The 21,313-nt window shown below is 35.6% G+C and overlaps 1 protein-coding gene across 2 annotated transcripts in view; it reads left to right on the plus strand.

Annotated features, from left to right (window-relative positions):
* Window positions 1-721: 721 nt before the first annotated feature.
* Window positions 722-21,313, plus strand: part of TMEFF2 (transmembrane protein with EGF like and two follistatin like domains 2) — a 231,365-nt gene continuing 210,773 nt past the window's right edge. For both annotated transcript variants that reach the window (XM_033111301.1, XM_033111300.1), the window contains exons 1-4: window positions 722-1,490; window positions 3,868-3,977; window positions 13,242-13,371; window positions 18,191-18,217. In XM_033111301.1, the coding sequence (XP_032967192.1) occupies window positions 1,319-1,490; window positions 3,868-3,977; window positions 13,242-13,371; window positions 18,191-18,217 (439 nt within the window). In that variant the 5' untranslated portion in view covers window positions 722-1,318. The remainder of the gene's footprint in view (window positions 1,491-3,867; window positions 3,978-13,241; window positions 13,372-18,190; window positions 18,218-21,313) is intronic.

The following is a 21,313-nucleotide window of genomic DNA, read 5'->3' on the forward strand; positions in this document are numbered from 1 at the left end:
TGATGCAGAGGAGCCCTCCCTCCCTCACTCTGCCCACTTGTCACGACCAAATCTGACCTTCGAAACACATTTGCCCCGCATCTCCCAGGAAGCCATACAAATAGGCTCCAGGCTGGAGATGACCGTGTGATGGGGAGAGGGCTTCAAATCTTCGTCTCCTCCGGGTGGGTCTGGGCTGCAGGGAGCCAGGGAGGGCAGGAGACAGAGAAAAGAAAGAGGAGAGAGCCTGGAAGGCTGGTTGAGCCAGCTGGGAGAGCAGCCTCAGGGTCGCAGTCTCCTGTGGGAACTGCAGCTGCTTCCTGGCCGACCAGAGCTGTTCTCATACCACCGCCTCTCACCCTCTCTGGCTCGCTGCTACTCCCTAGAGAAATGTCTCTGGGCTCTCCGCGGCGATTTTCCCAGCCTGTATCCGGTTACGGCCAGGGGGCGCACTGCCGCACGCTGAAGTGCGGGGCGCCAGCAGGACGCCTTCTCCTCTGTGCCCGCTTTCCCCTCTTTGCTCTGCTGCTACGGCTCCTCCGCCCTCACCAGCTCCAGCTCTGAGAGACGCCACCCAGCCGCGGCCGCCGCTCGCACCCAAGGGTCAAGCACGGAAGTGGGGCGCTAGAGCTGACCCTGCGCTCGGTAGCAGGCGTCCTAGGGCGAAGAGTGAAAGGGCAGGTGGTATGTATAGGTGTGGGAGTCGCCCACCCAGAAGGCTGTGCGTCTCACTTGAACCTTCCCCGCCTAGCCCCACTCGGACCAGCGCCTGGCGAGCTAGCCCATCTGTGACATCCGCTGCCGCTTCCTCCTTGCATCTCCTCGCCGACCCCTCCCTCCCGGGACCTGCATCCCGCTCCGCCAATCAGCGTCCGACTGCCTCTTCCCACGTGATCCCGGGCGGGCTAAGGACCTGCTGCTTCCCAAACGCCAGAGGGATGCGGGCGGCAGAGCGCGAGAGGCGGCTGCTGGGCTGCGGGGCGTTTTGACTTTTCCTCCACCCAGCCTCCTTGGGCTCCTCTCCTCTGTCCCTGGACTCTGGTCTCCTGCTTTCCCGGCTTCCCAGAGCCCTCTCCTATGGCAGTAGCTTCCCGCGCCTCCGGCATAGCTTTTCAGCGGACGACCCTCTCGCTGCTGGGGCTGAACCGGATCACTGGATGTTGCTGAAACTCTCGAGATCATGCTCGGGTTTCGCTGCTGCTTCGCCGTCAGGTGCCACTGCCACCACCGCTGCTTCTGCTGCCGTCGTCCGCGGGATGCTCAGTAGCCCGCTGCCTTGCCCCCGCGGTAGTGTGTTCTTCGGAAGCCGTTTGCTGCTGCAGAGTTGCGCGAACTAGTCATGGTGCTGTGGGAGTCCCCGCGGCAGTGCAGCAGCTGGACACTTTGCGAGGGCTTTTGCTGGCTGCTGCTGCTGCCGCTGATGCTACTCGTCATTGCCCGCCCGGTGAAGCTTGCGGCTTTCCCTACCTCCTTAAGTGACTGCCAAACGCCCACCGGCTGGAACTGCTCTGGTAAGTCCAGAACCCCAGCTCCCAACCCCTCAACACCGCAGAGGAAACGCGCTTTTCCAGCACAGACCAGTCTACCCTACCTAGCACGTCTCCCCAGCCCCTCACTTCCTACTGCCCCAAACCCCGGAGACGACAGACCTCCACCCAAAGGAGCACAGAGAACTGTTCCTGGCCACTAAGGAAGGCTGGGGGTTGGGGGAATGGGGGGGGCGGAGGGTCTGGTGGGGGCAGAAAGTGCAGGTTGAGGGACCTTTGCATCCTTGCGCTAGAATTGGAACTGCGAAGATTTTGAGAAATGTTAAACGGGATGCTTTTGTGAATTCACTGAAAAGAGCACCAATCCTTGGGAAAACACTAAAACAATCTTCCCCATCACTAAAGAAAAAAGTGTAGCTAGAACGAGCTAGAAATAACTTTATGAGAACGAATGAGTGACAAAGCAATAAATCAAATGACTGCAGGGGAAACACTAATTCCTAGCAAAAGTGTAATGAAGGTGCGCTGGTCTTGTGTTCAAGACCAGATTATACGGATGCTATAGGAGCTTGGGTTTCAAGAAATCCAAAATCTCTCTCTCTCTCTCTCTCTCTCTCTCTCTCTCTCTCTCTCTCTCTCTCTCTCTCTCTCTCTCTCTCTTTCTCTCTCTCTCATCCTCTTTCTCTCCTTGACTGCAAAAGACATTGTTTTGGCAGCTTACAGATACCACGCTTTTTCCTCCCAAGCTCCTAGATCGTGAAAGGAAGTTGAGAAAAGAATCATTTGTAGGTCTCTCAGGACCAGGTGGGCATGACTAAGGCCGGCCAGGCTCACGCTTAACCGGGCAAAGAACAGAAACGACCCCGTTGGGCGCTGACTCCTCCATTTCTGGGCAGAGTTCCTTGGGGATGGGTCAATCGCTCTTTCTGCTCACTTGGATCTCTTCAGAATCTGAACTCCAGAGCTTGTTAGGCTTTGCTCTGCTGAAGCCTCCTAATGAAATAGGGCCCGCGGATGGGAGTTGCCGCACTCTGAACTGGATTCGCATTTCAGTATGACAGCCCTTAGTATAACGGGCTGGATTATGGTGTGATTTCATTGACATTTTAAACCCCATTCACACGTCTGGGTATTGTCCCTTACGTCTGATCTGTTTTAGATTTAGCAAGTGTGTATATAGTTTTTCATCTTCTGTAAATATAATCCTGCTATAGTTAAATCTGACTCTAAATAAAGTGGCTTTCAAGAGATGTATGTGAGTTCAAGTGTATGTAACTTTAGAAAGGAGGTAATGACCAACTGTAACTTACAGGATGAAAGAATATATAGCTGTGGGTTGTTAGTGATGTAAATTCCACAAGTAAAATTGTTATGCATCACTGGTTTGTGCTTTTTAAATACAAGACTTGCAACCCTATTAAATATGGGTCAATGATAGCCTTTGTTCTGTTTTGACAATTTCTAAATTTGGCATTTTTATTAAACTCAACATGTTTTCTGTAACATACTTGTGGTTCGTGCATGCATGTACATTATTTTGGAAAGACTAATTTCCACTTTGCAGGTGCCTAATCACTTTTTATGTCCTTTATCATAGGAATATTAAACAACCTGTAAACTCTACTGTTTGAAATGTTGATAGCTTTGTACTGCAACATGACTGGTTTGCTTCATCCTTAACTATAGTATTGTTTTAGGAAATAACTATAACTTGAATGTGAAATTGAGGTTGGCAACGAAGAAATTCATTATTAGCTGGATATCTTAAAGGGATCTGTAGAAACTAGAGAGAATGAACAGATTTTCCAAGCAGACTGTCAAGAACCTGGCACCCTCCACCCCATCCCTGTTAACTTAGAGGTGATCAATCTTCATTTGAACCAGACAGACCATCACAGAAAACACTGTGCCTGTTTATCTTTATTATTGGGGCTTTGTTTCTTCTTTGTCTGGAGAAATTCCAAATAAGGGGCTGTTTCAGACTGTAAAGCAAAAGTATGATTAAAGATGGAGAAATGGTAAAATAGCATTCAGAGACCATCACTAGGTCTTTTCTAAAATGTGGATTTGGGGGGTCATAAACCATAGTCCACTTAATGAGGAAAAAATAAGGAAGGTAGGAAGCAAGTGTTAAACGTTCATTCAGCATTGCCAGTATTAACCCCAAAATCAAATAGCACTATCAAAAAAGGATATTAAAAGAGAATTGACTAGAAAGGAGCTGTGAAAAAACAAATATTGATCGCTTAACTAGATTTTTTAAAAGTTATCAGCAGAGAATGACCTTGCAGTACAACTGTGGTTGTTGGAATTAAAATTTAGGGTAGTTCTTTTAAAGCTTCAAGATACCATGTTTTTGTTAAATGACTTTAGTGACTGGAGTGTTCTCTTTAAATTTGAGGTTATGATGACAGAGAAAATGATCTCTTCCTCTGTGACACCAACACCTGTAAATTTGATGGGGAATGTTTAAGAATTGGAGACACTGTGACTTGCGTCTGTCAGTTCAAGGTAAGAAATCTGACATTTGCATTTTCTAATTCATTAACAAAACTACAAAGCAAAGATCTACCTTTATAACCCATCACTTGGCAATTTATAGCTATGTAAGCTAAGAGGAAAGCTGGCACCAAGCAAAATACTGGCAAGAGAGCCAACTGATGTCAAGAAAACTTAGCTTTTTGGAGAAATGCATATGCCACAGTTACAAATGCTATGAAGGTGGAAAGTTTCAGGTTGTTCCTTTGGTGTATCAAAGGAAAATTATGTTTCTGTGTCTCTTCTAGCATGCATTTTAGAAATCAACTACTGAGGGTAATAGTCAATCGACAGTGGATAAGAAGTGTGGATTTGTACTTTTGTTTTTTTTGATTGGAGCTATCATCTTTTGATGATGTTGCTCTCTGTTTTAATGGTCGTGGGGTTTAGTATACTGGCAAAATGATTAGGTTTTTAAATACACTTCTTAATATGACTTCAAAGCTATTGTGCTTGTTTTGGAAATCATGAAATTTGTTAATCTATGTAAACATTTCATGGGTGCTACATTCAATTATAACTGAATCTCCCAGAAATCCAAATGAGTTCAAATAGCCACAAGGTCACTTCATAAACATGAGAAAGATGTACTTTGTGTCATGTTAAAAAAAAAATAATAATACTAAAAAGAGATATTTCAGCACTATTATAATCAAAACTAGCTTATTAGTAACTATTGAAGATAGAACTCTGAAATGTCATTACTATAGTCATCATCTAACAAACGCTTTCTACCATGTAAATTATAAATCTTCATCTCTATCAAAATGATTAAATAATCATATATTCTTCAAATATCATAGATGTTATATCAATGTCTTATTCACCTTTGAGTGTTACTGAATTCCTTTTAAAAATACATATGAAATCTAATATAAGGTTTAACTGGGAAATGTGCATAAACAAAATTATACGTGAAATCAGGGGAAACTTTTCCAAGATTGTAAGCAAAACAAAAAAAAAATTAAAATCAAATTCAGGTCTAAATTTTGTTACAGTATGTGATATTTAGAATTACTGATGAAGTTTAAATATTTCAGATTGAATTCAATCTTCTAGTAAGAGAGATAAGAGAATTCACATTTAAATATAGTTTAACTGGCTTATAGATAAGCTAAAAATCTTGGACGTCATTTTCTTCTTTCTAAAAAAAGTAATAAAACAACTGATACTTGTAAAGTGTACCACCTCCTGTTGGGTAACTATTGCTATGACCATGGTCTTTTAGACCATTCTATAGTGTTAGAAACATGTCCTTTCACATTTAATATGCACATGACACCAACGTCTATGGTCTCCAGCCACACTGTACAATGTAATTATGTCCTTTCAATGAACTACATGAGAGAGATGGAGCATGAGAACTCTCTAATTTATACTTTTCCCAAATGTTAACTAAAAGGAAAAATACATTTGGATAAATCATTACTCATAGGCCCCCAGGATTTTGTGGATTTTTTTCCCCTTTCTACTTGTGATTCCCATAAATTTGGCTTACTTTTGTAGCCAAGGGTAGACATGAGAAGTGAACTTATAAACAGTGTAGAATGAATCAAGGAAAATGTTCCTCAAATGGAAAGCCATAATTCTAAAAAGATTTTGTCATGAGAGGAAAAAAAAGGAGCTCACAAAATTCTAAGTCGATGCATGCTACTAAGAGGGAATGTATACTTTTCTTATTAAAGTAATGGTGTTCTGTTTTCACATTCCACAAAGGGTTTTGGTAAAACTCTCATCAGCTAACATATTTGTGTTTTTTATGCATTGATCAACCAGTCACATTTATCATTAACTTAAATAATTATTGAGTGGAATAAATGGAGGGCAGGCAATGACTATACGTTTGAATAAGAAACTACAATGTAAATTTTCTTTTGCTAAAGTCTGTAGCATTTTAAGTTTCCTACTAGATTACTACTGCTATTAGTTTTTGCTTTGCAATAGTTGTCAATCTATGAGGAGAAAAACATTTCCCTAGTGGGAAATTTAGATTCTGCACATACCAAGAACTAGAGTGGCTGAATTAAGTTGAACATCAAAGAAAATGCACCAGTTATACAAAGAATAATAGGTAGGATATTTTAGATTAAAGGTATCTTGATTCAGTACTTTCCAATACTTTTCACTGAATTTGAGGGTTTTTTTTATTATTATTTTGTTGGGTTTTTTTGTTTGTTTGTTTTTAATTTCCCAGTATCTGATAGAAAGAGACAGGTCCTGAAAATCTATTTTCCTATACACTATGCTAAGCAACCTGAGTTCATAATTCATCCATTCAAATAGGATACAAACTATGATCTTTCTGGCTGAGAGTTAAATTTCAGAGAAATGGGTGTATATGCTTATAATCTATGTTTTTCAATTTGGATTATTATTGGAGCACTTACGGGAATGTATTGTCACCTTCACCTCTTTTTGATGATATAAAATAAATGTATTCTATCCTTCAAGCATATTACAGTAGATGCTTCTTTATCCTAGGGAGATGCATCCCAAGACCCCCAGTGGATGCCTGAAACCACAGATAGTACTGAACCCGATATGTACTATGCCTTTTCCTATATGTACATGCCTATGATAATGTTTAATTTATAAATTAGGCACAGTAAGAGATTGATAACAATAACTAATAAAATTATATATTAAATAAAGTTATATATTATGTATTACATATATTATATCTAATATTATATATTATAGCAATTATAACAGTATACTGTAATAAAGTTATGTTAATGTCTTCTCTTTCTCTCACAAAATATCTTATTGTACTATATTTATCTTTTCATGTAAAGGATGCACTTTACAGAATCTCTTTGGCATATCCAAATTGCCAGCATCATTACTCTTGCATTTGGGTCCATTATTAAGTAAAATAAGGGCAACCTGAACACAAGCACTGTGATGCTGACAGTCAATCTGACAACCTAAATGGCTACTAAGTGACTAACAGGTGGAAAGGGTGCACAGCATGGAGATGCTGGACAAAGGGAAGACTCACGTTCCAGTGGGATAGAGAAAGGTGGCGTGAGATTTTATGCTACTCGTAAAAGCACACGATTTGAAAGTTATGAGTTGTTTATTTCCGCAATTTTCAATGTTATACTTTTAACTGTTGTTGACCACTGGTAACTGAAAACACAGATAAGGATGGACTACTATATCTCATTTATTTCTCTCAACCAAAAAGGTAATTATTTTCTCCTCCTTTTAAAGATGAAGAAATTAAGGCCCATAGACATAAATAACTTACTGTTAAGTGTTGATACGAAAGCAAGAACCTAAGTCCTTCGACACCAAATCAATTTTTTTCCAGGACATTACACATGAAAATAAGAACATCAGTAACAACTACAAAAGTACAAATTTGTTGTGGAGAACTCTTAATGTCAAAAGTAGTACAACTAAGTTCTTAGGTGAAGATATGAGTTCCAGAAATGGCCTGCAACCTCATGCATCCTACCTTCCTATCTGTATGCCATATGGTATATGGCCAATCTAGTAAATCATTTGTGGAGATGAAAAGTTAGATACAGTGGATAGATAGATGGATGGAAGGATGGAGGGATGGATGGATGAAAGGAGGAATGAGGGAAGGAATTAAAGAAGACATAGATAGTTATTTGTAGATAGCACTAATCATACAATGATTAATTATCAATTTATAATTTAAAAATATGATGAAGCTTTATGTGTTTGGGGGTATTATTTAATTCAAATATTAAATATGTTTTTATTTAAAAAGCCCTGCATTAGATTGCAATTGTTTCAGTTACTAGGACTGCATAACAAATTGTCCAGAGCTTAGTCACTCAAAACAATGAACATTATTTTGCTCATGAATCAGTTATTGTATGTAGCTTAATGGAAACAGCTCATCTTTGCTCCGCTTGGCATTAGCTGAGGTGGGGGAGGGAACACAAAGGTTTGGTTCTGTACCGTCTCAGGGTTCTCACTGTTACGTCTGACTATCAACTGGGAACCTGTTCCTTCTCCATGTGGATCTCTCTGTATGGGCTAGTTTGGGCTTCCTTAGAGCATGGGGGCTGGGTTTCAAGGACAAGCACTGAGTGGGGTGGGGGGGGAGAGAGAGAGAGAGAGAAGAAGAGAGAAGAGAGAGACTGAGAGAGGAGAAGAGAGAAGAGAGAAGAGAGAGACTGGTAGAAGCTGTATCCTTTAATGACCTGGTCTTGGAAGTCAAAAAGCCACTATTACCATAGCCCACTCTCAAAATCATAAAAAAAATTTCCAAGTAAAGAAATGTAGTCACAGAGAACTAAAAGTTACCTATGGAATGATCAAAGGATTGGGACATATGCGGGTTTTTTATCTTTTTATTTTTTGGAAGAGAAACATACCACATTCAAAGCCATTATTCCTAAGCCTTTGACAACTGGGAATATAGCAGATTCACTTAGTGTCTGTGGAGCACCTTCTATATGCCAGACCCTATGGAAGGTGCTGACAATACATAAAGTATAAGTTATGCATAGCTTCTAGATGCTGAAATCTCAGCTAAATTCAATCCTTATTAACCAACTAAGCAATAAATCATATGAAAAACTTCTCACATAAATTTTTTGTTCATTTGTAGCAAAATGAATTCCATATATTCTAGAGTGTCAAGTCATTGAATCTACCTGTGTGGCATGTAGTTGCTTTCTTAAGCAATGTGGACGTTTTGGAACAAAATCATTTTACTGAAAAACATATTTGGAAAATAAACTTAAGAGTTTTTAAATGTTAAGAAAAATACTTCCCTTTATTCTTTTCTTTACAATCAGCAAATAAGTGAGATCATATGGTACTTATCTTTCTCTGTCTGACTTATTTCACTTAACATAATGTTCTCTAGTGAATGAACTAATCAGAAACAGTTTGGGAGACAATGAGGAAAAACTGAGGGTTGCTAGATGGGCGGGGGGGGTGGGGGGTGGGGGGGAGGGTGAGGGGATTGGAGGGCAGTCGGTGACCACAGGATGGCCACGGGGTTTGAAAATTAATCTGGGGAACGTAATTTGGTGGTTACCAGAGCGTAAGGGGGTTGGGGGGTGGGGGATGAGGGTGAGGGGGATCAAATGTACGGTGATGGAAGGGGAGCTGACTCTGGGTGGTGAACACACAGTGTGATTTATGGATGATGTGATACAGAATTGCACAACTGAAATCTATGTAATTTTACTAACAATTGTCACCCCCAATAAATTAAAAATAAATTTAAAAAAATAAATAAATAAATAAATCAGTACATCAGGAAAAAAAAAAAAAAAAAACAACATTGATGCTTCAAAAATACGAAAGGAAGGCAGTGGATGGCTGATGTTATCACAGTGTAACAGCAGAAATCCTTCCCCTCAAAGAAAGGGGAAATCCTTCCCCTCAAAGAAAGTATATATATTAGTTTCTTAATTAATATACAGGAATTGTTAATCTTCTTTTGAGACTGCCTAAAGGTTAGGGCAAACAATTTTATTTCTAAAATTAATGAATTTATTATCTTGATTTCAGTTTTAAAAATCTATAATTTAACATGTATGATGAGTGTATTAACTATTTTTGAGTTAAACGCTTTGATTAATAACACAGAATACAAATAAATAAAATTACTAAAATAAAAAATAAATAAATAAAAAAAAATAAAAAAAAAAAGAAAAATACTTTCCCTTGAGAGGAAGTTTGTAGAACACATACATTTATTGGCATAACCCTCTGGGCCTGAATGTTATTTTTTCTCTCATCAGCCTGCTGTGTGGCCTTAGCAAGTCACTTAACATCTGAATGTATCCCTTTATCTGAAACAGCAGTTTCATAATTACCACTAAAAACTATTTCCAACAATTTGGCATATTTTAATGTAGTAGTTAGCCTATTTCTATGCTTAGGGTTATCTTGTTTTACTTTATTTTTCTGATTTTAGATATACATGTTTTAGTGTTGATGTTAGATGGTGACTGCTAGTTAAAATACATATCATGAAAGGCAAATAATTTTTACTTCTTTTTACGAATGAATATTGCGGTTTGTTTTTATAAATAATTCTGTTAATTCTCTCAAATGCCCCAGTTGACCATTTCAAGTGGGGAAACTGAGCAATAAACTTGTTACATATTTAACTGTTGAGTGATATTCACAAGAGCCTACACCAAGGCAGTGAGAGAAATGGGAGAACCTGGGACCAGACTTCTTCTCCTGAGCCTTAAGGATTTAGAGTATGCTCCCTCCGTGTGTTATTCATATTAATGAGTGCAAGTCACGGTACTAAGGGCCAAAAACATCGTGCTGATAATCTACAGTTAAGCTCTTTGCAGCTCCATACAAATCTCCCTTTTGGCTTGGGCATGGAACTTGGCAGCTCTGTTTTTAGCACTGTTCACATTTGGCTTACTGCATCCCTCAGAAATGGCATATGAGTACTTTGTCAGTTTATTTGATATTTTAAGATGCATTTCAGCATTGTGTATGAGCACTTGACAGACATAATAAATACTTCTCACCCTTCATTCCTCGTCCACTGACTACATCTAAGTAATTTGCAGACCTACATGAGAAGGATAAATAGAGAAATTCTAAGAATCAGTGTGAAGAAAATGCAAACCCAAATTATCTACACACAAAGTGTTGTAACCAGGGCTGGAGATGTAACCCGGGACAAGAATGCTAGAAGGACTCAAGCATGAGAAGTTAACTAGTCCAATTGTCCGCACTAATCATGAATACTGAAAGGGTCAGCAAGTCTACTGATTATATGTTACCAGCTGTTTACTTCTTAAGGGTCTCTCCTCCATGTGTTAGTGGGTCTTCGTAAGTCCTCCGTACATTTTCCTCTCCCTGGGCCTAAACATAGCAGATTCGTGAAGCACCTCCCATCCACCTGCCTCCCTGGCCATGGTTCCGACATGAGAACCAGCTCCATTTATTTGGTGTCTCCCCAGCATTGCTCATTGGAAAATTCAACTCTTCACTGACATTTTGCTATTGCCTTTTTTCGTTAGCAGTGATGCAGATGTTCTTTCAGTCATTTGTAAATCAGTTTTCAGATATCGGTACACACACACACACACATGCACACACAGTGGGTGCCCAAAAAATGTATACACATTTTAAGAAAGGAAAAAGCTGTATTAAAATTACACTGAAGGCAAACACTTTGAGCACCTCTTGTAATTGCAGAAGTCAAACATGACTTGTATTCATCTTTTGTTATTGGTATATATTGAGTATTACAATTTTAATAGATTTTTTCCTTTCTTAAAACGTGTATACATTTTTTTGTACCCTCTGAGTGTATATTTCCAAATATTGGAAATATATACATATTTTTGGAAAGCAAATGGAAGGTATTACACACATATCACCTGATCAGAACTTAATTGCCTACTGAGTTAAAGAATCCTCATTAATGAAAAGTTTCAATCAAAACTGTTTTTAAAATATAATTACATAGATAGACTGAGTCTCCGAGGCAATAGTCTAACTGCTGAAAGGAATAATTGTATAGATGGCTTCCAGAATGCTTGGTTTAGAAATTGTAGAAATAAAGACGATTTCTGAATGTCATATTTTAAATATTTTAATATTTAAATAATTTCTAAATAGATATGATTTAATATCTAAATCACCATGTGAGCAATTATGATGATCCTAATAGTGGCATAGAATTTAGATTTATTATCGGGAGAAAAGTATATCACTATTAGTAAAAAATATATTTGTTTTTCAAAAATGGTTACAAAGTAAAGCTCATAAAATGGCTTTCATTTCAGAGAACATTTATAAATTGTTAGGATGGTTACGCCATTACTACATAAAAGCAAAAAGCAACAGTTAAATGGTTGATTGGGAAGGAGAAAGTACAGATATTATAAGGAAACAGAGTAAAAATATAAACCTGTTTTTATCACTAGATTATAACCTTATTGAGAATTTCTTCTTTTGTTGCATAAATTCTTGAGTTGAATTTAACTTATGATAGAATTTTAGGTTTATTATCATATATATTAAAACTTTCCTAGCTATCTCACCAGATCATTGGTTTATTTTGTATGTGCTATGAATTTACAATATATCAACAATCCAAATATTTTAATGAGTCGAAAACAGAAAAGTGTTTTCACATACATGTGTATGCATGATTTTCTTTAGTTTCTGGCATAGGTGAGTGTTATAAATAATCATCTTCAATATTACATTTGTTATAATTAAACAATGAAGTGTATCTGTAGTAGTAATTTGAGATAATCACATCTCTGATATAATTAGCAGGTATAGGACACAGCCAAGTATCTCTAATGGCTTATACTGTGATTGTATTATGATGAGTACACCCTGTAGGTTGCCTAATTTCCATTGTAAAATGTGTACTTCTTTTAAATTAAAATTTGTTGGGGTGACAATGGTTAGTAAAATTACATAGGTTTCAAGTATACAATTCTGTAATACATAATCTACTCATATACTCGTATACCACATTGTGTGTTCACCACCCAGAGTCAGTACTTTTTTGTAATGAGACTGTTTTTAAAATTAACTTTTCTCTTTATGAAATATATATTAATAATCATACTTCTGAATAGTTAATGAAGTTTACATACAGTTCAGTAGCTGTTAAATTTTTTTCCTGTGTTCCATAGTCTGTTGTTTCTCTCTACACTGTATCTACATCAATATCTCATGATCTAAAGATATAAGAAAAAATATTTAGTAATACAAATGTCTTACCGCAATATTCAGAATTTTGTGAAGATTAAAATTCAACAGAGAATAAAAGCAGGCTAAGGAGTAACTGAATTCTCTGGCATTTCATGTATATACTTCCGCTTTCCAAACATAGACATTACCTATTTTTTTTTTAATAGCTTGGCTATTATAGCATGTTTTAATTTTTCCCACCAAGCCATATGGGCTATATATCAGAAAAACAATCTTATGTAATATTGATATAGTTGTTGTTATCTCTTTTTAGTACTGCTTGTCTGATCACTCTGTTGGAATTGCCTGATCAATTTAGAAGCATTCCCCCCTCCCCACATTTGAATCAAATGACTGGTTGACTGACTTGATTTTGCTTTTGTGTCTCTTTGAATGATGCCCTTGCAAAGTAAAAGATTTAATGGATGTAATGAGGATCACTGAAAACAAAGACAAGTATTTCCTTTTTTAAATGATCATTTCTTTTCATGAATTCAGAGGCATGTAGACTCCAGTACTAATCGTAGACTTACATCTGTGTGTTCTCAGTGCAACAATGACTACGTGCCTGTGTGTGGCTCCAATGGAGAGAGCTACCAGAATGAGTGTTACCTGCGGCAGGCTGCCTGCAAGCAGCAGAGTGAAATACTTGTGGTGTCTGAAGGATCATGTGCCACAGGTATGTATGGGAATCCTGAAGACTCCCTGAAACCTTCTAAAAGATTCTGAATCCAAAAGCCAAGTCTTGTTTATGCTGTTATCTCCAAATAAATAATTTAGACTATATATTGGCTAGACAAGCCTTTTATTCTTTTGTATAAAACATGCATTATTTTTATTCTATGTCATTTTTGTATTTCAAATCACTTCTGGAAGAAAGAGAAAATCTACCATAAGCATGTTGGTAGATTTTAATATACATGTCATTTATTGAAGTGCTGACAATTGAATCATATAATTAGAAATCTAGATTGAGTGCCCAGTTGTCAAATATATAGAAACCTATGTATGCATGCATATAGTTTGTTTATTTGCTTGTTTGTTTTAAACATTGTCTGTTGGAGGGTAGCTTTACAGATTTGGGTTTAGGAGTCAAGATGTGGCTAACTTTAGCACCTCTACAAAATGCTCTGCTTACCATTTAGCAGATCATTTTGAAGAATGTATTTGTGGTAGACATTACGTCTAATGACATCTGTCCTTTCTGACATAGTCAGCCTGGGATCCACGAAGCTTTTTAATTATATTGTACAAAGAATGCTCACAGAAAGTGAGGGAATAGTGACTTCAGATGATCTTTCATTTTTCAGGTTTTCCTTTAGTGAACAGTTGCCAGAATTGAACATTATAGGCAGGAAAAATCAATCAATCAATCAATCAATCAATTGATTAATTAATTAATTAATACATAAATAAATAAAAAACAAGAAGAACAGCCCCAAACTTCAAAAACCAGTACTTTAAAATGAAGCTGAGCTTTCAGGTTAGTCTTGAGACATTAAAATCACATATGTTAAAAAAAATTTAATGTCCCATGGTAGTTGTCCTTAATAGCAAATAAGCATCTTTCTGGAAAAGTCATACTTTCTGAAGAAGTGGATGATATAAGCGTATTCAGGGGGGAAAAAATAATGATATGAAATTCCTTCAAAAATGGAAGTAAAGAATAGTACCAGGAAAAGTCTATTTTGTTGAAAAGTACCTCTTAGATAATAGGTATTTCTAGAGAATCATGTTAAAAGTTATGTGTATGATGACTAGGGCAGAGTGCTAATAGAGCAAAGAGAAAGTCTCATATTCTGTAAAAGATTATCTTAACCCTATTGATTATTAGTAATTGATAATGTTCCCACTTGTACTAGTGACTACCAAAGTTTCCAAGAATTAGCAGAAGAAAAATGTGTCACTTCTCATGGGAAATGATGCAGGCTGTCTGGTTTTGGTTTCAGTTTTTAAGTAGTTTTTTCTCCTACATGATTCTTCACATCACAATGTGAGTGTCCTTCCTGGAAGAGTGATTGTGAGGCAAGCTAAACTGGTGCTCCACTTGCTTTTCATTTGCCAGAGCAAACAGATCATTGCTGCTTGATCTTTGAGTGAGAAATAATGAGTGAAAATAAGAGCAAGAAATGAGAGTTATTGGACCATCTTCTCCAGTAGGAAAGAAGGACCAGCCTGCTATTCTCATAGTAAGGATGCGGGAAATACAAAGAAAGACAAGGAACAAACTAATTATGAAAAATCAATCTTCCATACCTAATGAACGAAAAAACAAAAACAATGAAAAATGGCACTTTAGGACAAATGGAATAGAGGAAAAAAGAAAACAAAGAACTTCTGGCTCCCAGAAACCAGGAGTGATGTGGCAAATACCAGAGAGTATAAGGGAAGGATTTGCTTATTCAAGGTCATATAGGTTATCTGTCTGCCTCTGACAATAGTCAAATGAGAATCAGTGGACATTACTCATAAGCAGTCATGAAGTTATGATTATAGCTAAAAATGTTTGGTAGCAAAAATCTGTTTCTCACTTGCCAACCTCAAAGTTCTTGTCAGCACATGCAGTTGCATTCTTCTGATTCATTCAATCTTTCCATTCTAGTCCCTAATGTGTTGGTTAAACTATAAAAATAAATACTTAACCAAGTAGAAAATTTAATCACAATTGAGTTATCCATCCTTAGCTCATTCACAGACTTAGATTTCTTCAGGATTTAATTAGTAACCCAGTATTGCTGAATGTATCTTCCATTGACTTGTAAATCTAAAGGGGTTTTGATACAAATAATAATGGAGGGACCAAAGTAATTTTGATTAACCAGGTCTGACTGTAAATAAATTGAAGTTCTTCTGACTTTTGATCTAGAAGAGATCCTCATTCTTTTCTTTGTAGATTTTCCATGTATTTTTTAATGTTGTTTGACACTGAGTAGAGATGGCAAGTTGTGATCTCTAGGAAAAAAAGACAGCAGAAGATATAACTTTATATTTATTATTTTCATTGAACTTAAACTTATTTTTTTTGTCTAGAAAATGGTTTTTATTGGGCAATCTGGCCCATAGCCTCACTGTCAATTTCACTTTTCTGCCTTATAAGAAATGATTAGAAGCCCAGTATCAGGACCACCAGCATGATTTCTTTTCTTAGGTGTTTCTGTCTCACTAATAAGGTTTTAGTAGGTTACTTATCTCTAATTTGCCGAGATGACTCATCTTATAGTAGAGAAATCATTAAAGCTTTCCTTCACTTTTTCATAATGATGCCATGGATTTAAGTGACTTTTTTTCTTTCAATCTATTCCTCTTTCTTCCCTATATACTTAATTTGGGTCAAATCAAACACAAATTTTCTTAAGAACCATACTGCATGATTTTTTAGAAACACACATGGGAAATATAAGCCAAATACTACTGCTATTTTCTTGATTTTTCCCAGCTATGTCTACTTATTACAAACCTATAGATGAATAGTCAAGGTGTTCACTCAAAATTTAAATTATTATGTTCTGGACACAGTGATAAACATTTAAAATATGCTATTGTACAGTAAGCCTCAAAATAGCCCAATGAGATAGACATTGCTAAACTCATTGAATAGAAGACAAATAAGCTTAGGAAGGTTGGATAACATTCCTTATGTCATCCAATGAGTAATGCTTTAATGTTTCGAGCTTGGCATCCTTAAACTTTTATGTATTTCCTCTTATATGCATGTAAGTATAGAAATGAACAAGACATGGACCCTGATTTAAAGAAATGTAGTCTTAGTGGGAAAGGAAGAAGGAACTATACACATTCAATTGAAGCACGGATAGAATACATTGATGTTATGGTAGTGCAATCTGTTATTAGCACCTGATCATTGTAAGTAATACTGACTTAAGCTTTCATGTTAGCTCAAATTAAGTCAGTTAAATTTTTAGCTGTAAAGGTATACAAAAAGGAGATTTGACAAACAATGACCATTCTAGCACTATCCTGTCCAAACGTAATGGTGCCATCACTTGTGATTATCAGTTCAGTTGACAGGACTATTATCCTATTATGGAGATGTATGCAGCAGCCTTTCTTGACCTGTTATCATTAAATAGTCAGATAATATGATTAAAATATTTTATTTTGCATTTAGTAAGAAGGGTTTCTTTAGATTATAAATTGTTTTACCAATTAGCTTGCCTTAAAGAAAAGCATGTGATGGCCCAGAAACATAAACCTTAGTCACATTAGCACTTAATTAAAGACTTGACATTCTGATTTAATACAGTGCTAGACCTTGTGCATTTAGTTAATATGAGTCTCCACCAAGGCTGATAATTCAAACTACTGCTCTTTCATGGCAATACTAATGCCTAACATGATGGCAAGGAAGATGATTGGGGAGTATTTCATTCTTCCATATGTGTCAGCCTTCTCGGATTGTTATACTCCATGCCTCTTTCAATGCAGTGCCTCTCAATAAAGTGTCATCATGGCAAACAAGCAGCAGTGTTTTACTTTAATTGGACTAAAACATTCAACACAAATTCATAGGCGTGGCATTTGATGTAGTTCTTGAACCCTGGTTGAAATTTCAGTGTGAGATTGGGGCATATTAGACAGAGAAAACCAGTTTTAGTTTTATTTTCCAGTATTAACATCAAAATGCATAACCAAATGTATTTAGAATACAAAGGACTGGGGAGGCAGACGGAAGATGATGTCTACACTTAACAGGTGGAAGCAGGTGGAAACTCAATAGTCTTGACTCCAACTAGAAAACTGGGTGTTCCTGAAAACTGAATTCTCAGGAATAGTTGTATTTGACCAGTTGTAACTGTGTAGGAGGGAGGGGAGAGAAGAGATGGAGAAAGAAATGCAGAAGGGATTTTTTTTTTCCCCGCCAGCATCACCTACGGTATATCCAATTTTAAGCAAAAAGACAAAATTAATCTCATTCTTCTACTGATTTCAAAAATAAAGGATTCTCTTGGTAACAGTTAGACTCATCCACAATTGTGGTATTTGTAAAATACATTAACAATTATATAAAAATATATTTATTTTTAAACTGTTTTTCTCTTTGTGCATGTGATTTATAAGAATAAAAGCCTTAATTATGAATTTATTTGCCACGTCTTAGACTGTTTAATTTTTAAATCTCACTGATGGTTATAAGCATCTCATTTTCATTTTTTGTCATTGTTAAAAACACCAAATTTATCCTGATTAAAATAAAAATATATGAGAGATTTTACATAGTCATGTTTAGGAATTATTTTTAAACTAGATAATTATTTTTCATAAAGTTTAAATATGAAAGTAATAGAGAATTTATAAGTTATGCTATAGAAATTAAATTAAATTGATCTGAATACATATTTTCATATTAAGTATTAGTATTTTCTCAATTATATTACTATCTCAATGTTGAAAGTAAACATGAACTAAAAAGTAAAAGTCATACATGTTTTTTGAATATGTTTTCAAGCGAAAACAAAGTATTTCTTTTCCCCCCCCAGATGCAGGATCCGGATCTGGAGATGGAGGTAGGAATTGTCTTTTTATATATTTGAAGACTTAAAAGTACATAGATGTTTATTACTTATATATTTGCCATTATAAATGTCTCAGAGGAATTCACATGTTGCATTTTAGGAAAGGAGAAAACAAAACAATATCATTCTTCTTATTAAGGCAATACATATGCCATGCAAAATATTTTATTTATTTATGAATCATACTTAAGAACTCTATCTCCATCGAATCTTCCTTATTTATTTGTTTGTTTATTTGTTTGCATCTTAGTTATCTTTGAGATAGATATGTATGTCAAAACTTCCTGACAGAAGATTCCAAGCATATTTGGCAGGACAGAAAAAAACTCATGAGTTAATCATTTAAATATTGGGTTTTTATAATATTGACTTCAATTACCAGATATTAATATTAACACATACATAACTATCCTGTAAACAGGTCTTAATTATCAAGTTAATAATTTGAAACTGAAGGAGTTGGGGCTCATAAAAGAAAAGCAAAACAAGATAAACAAAATTTAGGCCAATGAAAATAAAATAGTATCTTTACTTCTTTGATTAAATTCATCTATATTTATTTTTACTAAAATAAAATACATATATGTTTTCCTTATTTAGTTGTGTGTTTAATGACGTATACAAATAAGAGAGAGCTGGAAACTTCTAAAATTTTATCTGATGTACTCACTGATAGATAAGATTTTATTTATGGATTGAGCCTTCATTGTAAATTTCCCAAAATGCCTTTCCAAATGAAATCCAAACAAAATTCCACCTTTATGCACAAGAAAAAAACAAAAAACACAGATATAATTTCAATAAAAATAATAAAAAGAGAATGAATAAAAAATGTAAATATTCTCAAGGCTTTGTTTAAGGTATACAAAATGGTTAAATGTATGATTCCAAGTAAATTTTAGTTTTTAAATAAAGAATTTGATTTAATAAAGAAAACAAGTCCTTAGGTTCAGGAAAGTCAGATCTCTACTGCACACTTTATCTAGTTCTGGCAACACATTAAAATTTATCAAGTAGCCTTATATAATGAGAGGTTTAACTAGTTCAAATAAGCAATACCCAGAGAACACAATTAGAGCAGCATGTTAGAGCCTTTTTTTTTTTTCCATGAAGACTAAAACGGAAGAGGAGTCAAGATTTAGTAGCATGAGAGCATTAAATGTATTTAATGTCATATAGCATTGGACAGTCATTTGGTGTTAGAACAATCTTTCACTAGTTCTAAGAAATTAAATTTTATTTTTCCCCTGTGGCTGATTAACATGGTAGTCCTAAAAAAAGTTACCTTAGCGATTTGAAAAGAAGAGCTTAGAAGACCAAATTAAATCCTAAAGAAAAAGGAAGGAAAGAAGATAGTGTTCCCTGAATAGACGTTTTACCATTGGAATGTTAAGAAATTAATCAATTTTAATATTGCTTTTTTAAGGAAATGGTTTCTATGCAAAATTCGGTTTATTTTCCAGGTATTTAGTCTTATGTGTAGTTTACTTAATTTTGCAGATACTGTGTTGAGTTTCAGCTGTTCCACTGTTGATGAAACAAGTGTCGTTAATTTTTTAGCATCTTTGAAAACAAAACAAAATAGATTACAGAATACACAATATCTTTATTGCTATGTTCTGTTAAAACATCATGATATATTTATTTCTAATTGAGTCTCCTATCATACATCATTTCTTTATTTTTCTTTATTTCTTAATAATAAGACATAGTTTATGTTTCAGAAACTAATTTCCAACTTTCATTCAGTGTAATCAGCACATGGAAGTAAAAGTAAAGTCAACCTCACTCTTCCTTGTTACATTTTACATTGAAATATTTGGTTCAGTATGCTATCTATGATCTGAATAAGGTAATTTTGTTTAAGAAACAATTTTAATCTCATGAATATGATATTTATAACTTAAACTTTATGCATTAGTTGGAAACCACTTTTCTTCACTTATTTTCTTCTCCCTTTTTTACTCTCCCTTTCATTTATAGATGCTTTACAGTAACTTGGGGGGGAAATCAAGTTCTTAAAAGATAACTGCTTTAGGAAAAAACAAGCATATTACCCATTTATTTCTGAATTGTACTTTTTAAAAATAGTTGTTCTGAAAGTTGTGGTAATCAGTATTTACTCCTAGTGGCATAAATTGTTTTTAAATCAGAGACTGAACAATTTTATTTTAACTGAATTTCTTTTTTTTTAAGTCGTTATTTGCTCTGCAATGCTAATGGTTTTAATTTTCTTTAACTTTTTACTGTATTACAAGATGCCCAAAAAAGCTTAATAACTTGAACCTAAAAACCTAGTTTAGAATGACCTGCACAATTCCAATTCACATATCCATTGCGTTGTATATAAAATATGTTTGACTCATTACCTCTGCTATAAAGAGGAGGGACTTGCTTTTGTATTCTGTTCCCGATACCAAAGTATCAGAGGAGCCAGAATCAGTTTCCTTTGAATTAACCAAAAGTGATTGAATTACCTGTGATTGGTTAGTACAACAATCCTAGCTAGTGATTGTTCTAACTGATCTCTATAGGATATATTCTCAATAATGTGTATTTGATTAATAATTGGGGCATCTTTCCAAGCATTTTGGATGGTTAATGGTTATTTTTCTAATTTATATTAACAAAAGTTAATATAGTTCCCAACTGGACTGCGGTGATCTGAGTAGTGAACAAATTTATTTGTAATACACATAGTGACTATCATAAATGATATCATTAAAACTCCAAATCCAAAATCACTTTAAAATACATCAATTTTCACCTTTTTGGATTGTTCTATATTTTTATTTTTATTTTATTTTATTTTATTTTATTTTATTTTATTTTATTTTATTTTTTTAAATCCCACCAAAAGTGCAAGTGGATTCTCTTTTCTCCATATCCTCACCGACACTTTTTTGTTGATTTTGATGATGATCATTCTTATAGGTGTGAGGTGATTATTTCATTGTCGTTTTAATTTGCATTTGTCTGATGATCAGTGACATTGAGCATCTTTTCATATGTCTGTTGGCCATTTGTATGTCTTCTTTGGAGAAAAGTTCATTCAGGTCCTCTGCCCGTTTCTAAATTGGGTTGTTA

Source organism: Rhinolophus ferrumequinum, chromosome 8 (genome assembly GCF_004115265.2).
Source record: "Rhinolophus ferrumequinum isolate MPI-CBG mRhiFer1 chromosome 8, mRhiFer1_v1.p, whole genome shotgun sequence".
In the NCBI taxonomy this organism is placed as follows: domain Eukaryota; kingdom Metazoa; phylum Chordata; class Mammalia; order Chiroptera; family Rhinolophidae; genus Rhinolophus; species Rhinolophus ferrumequinum.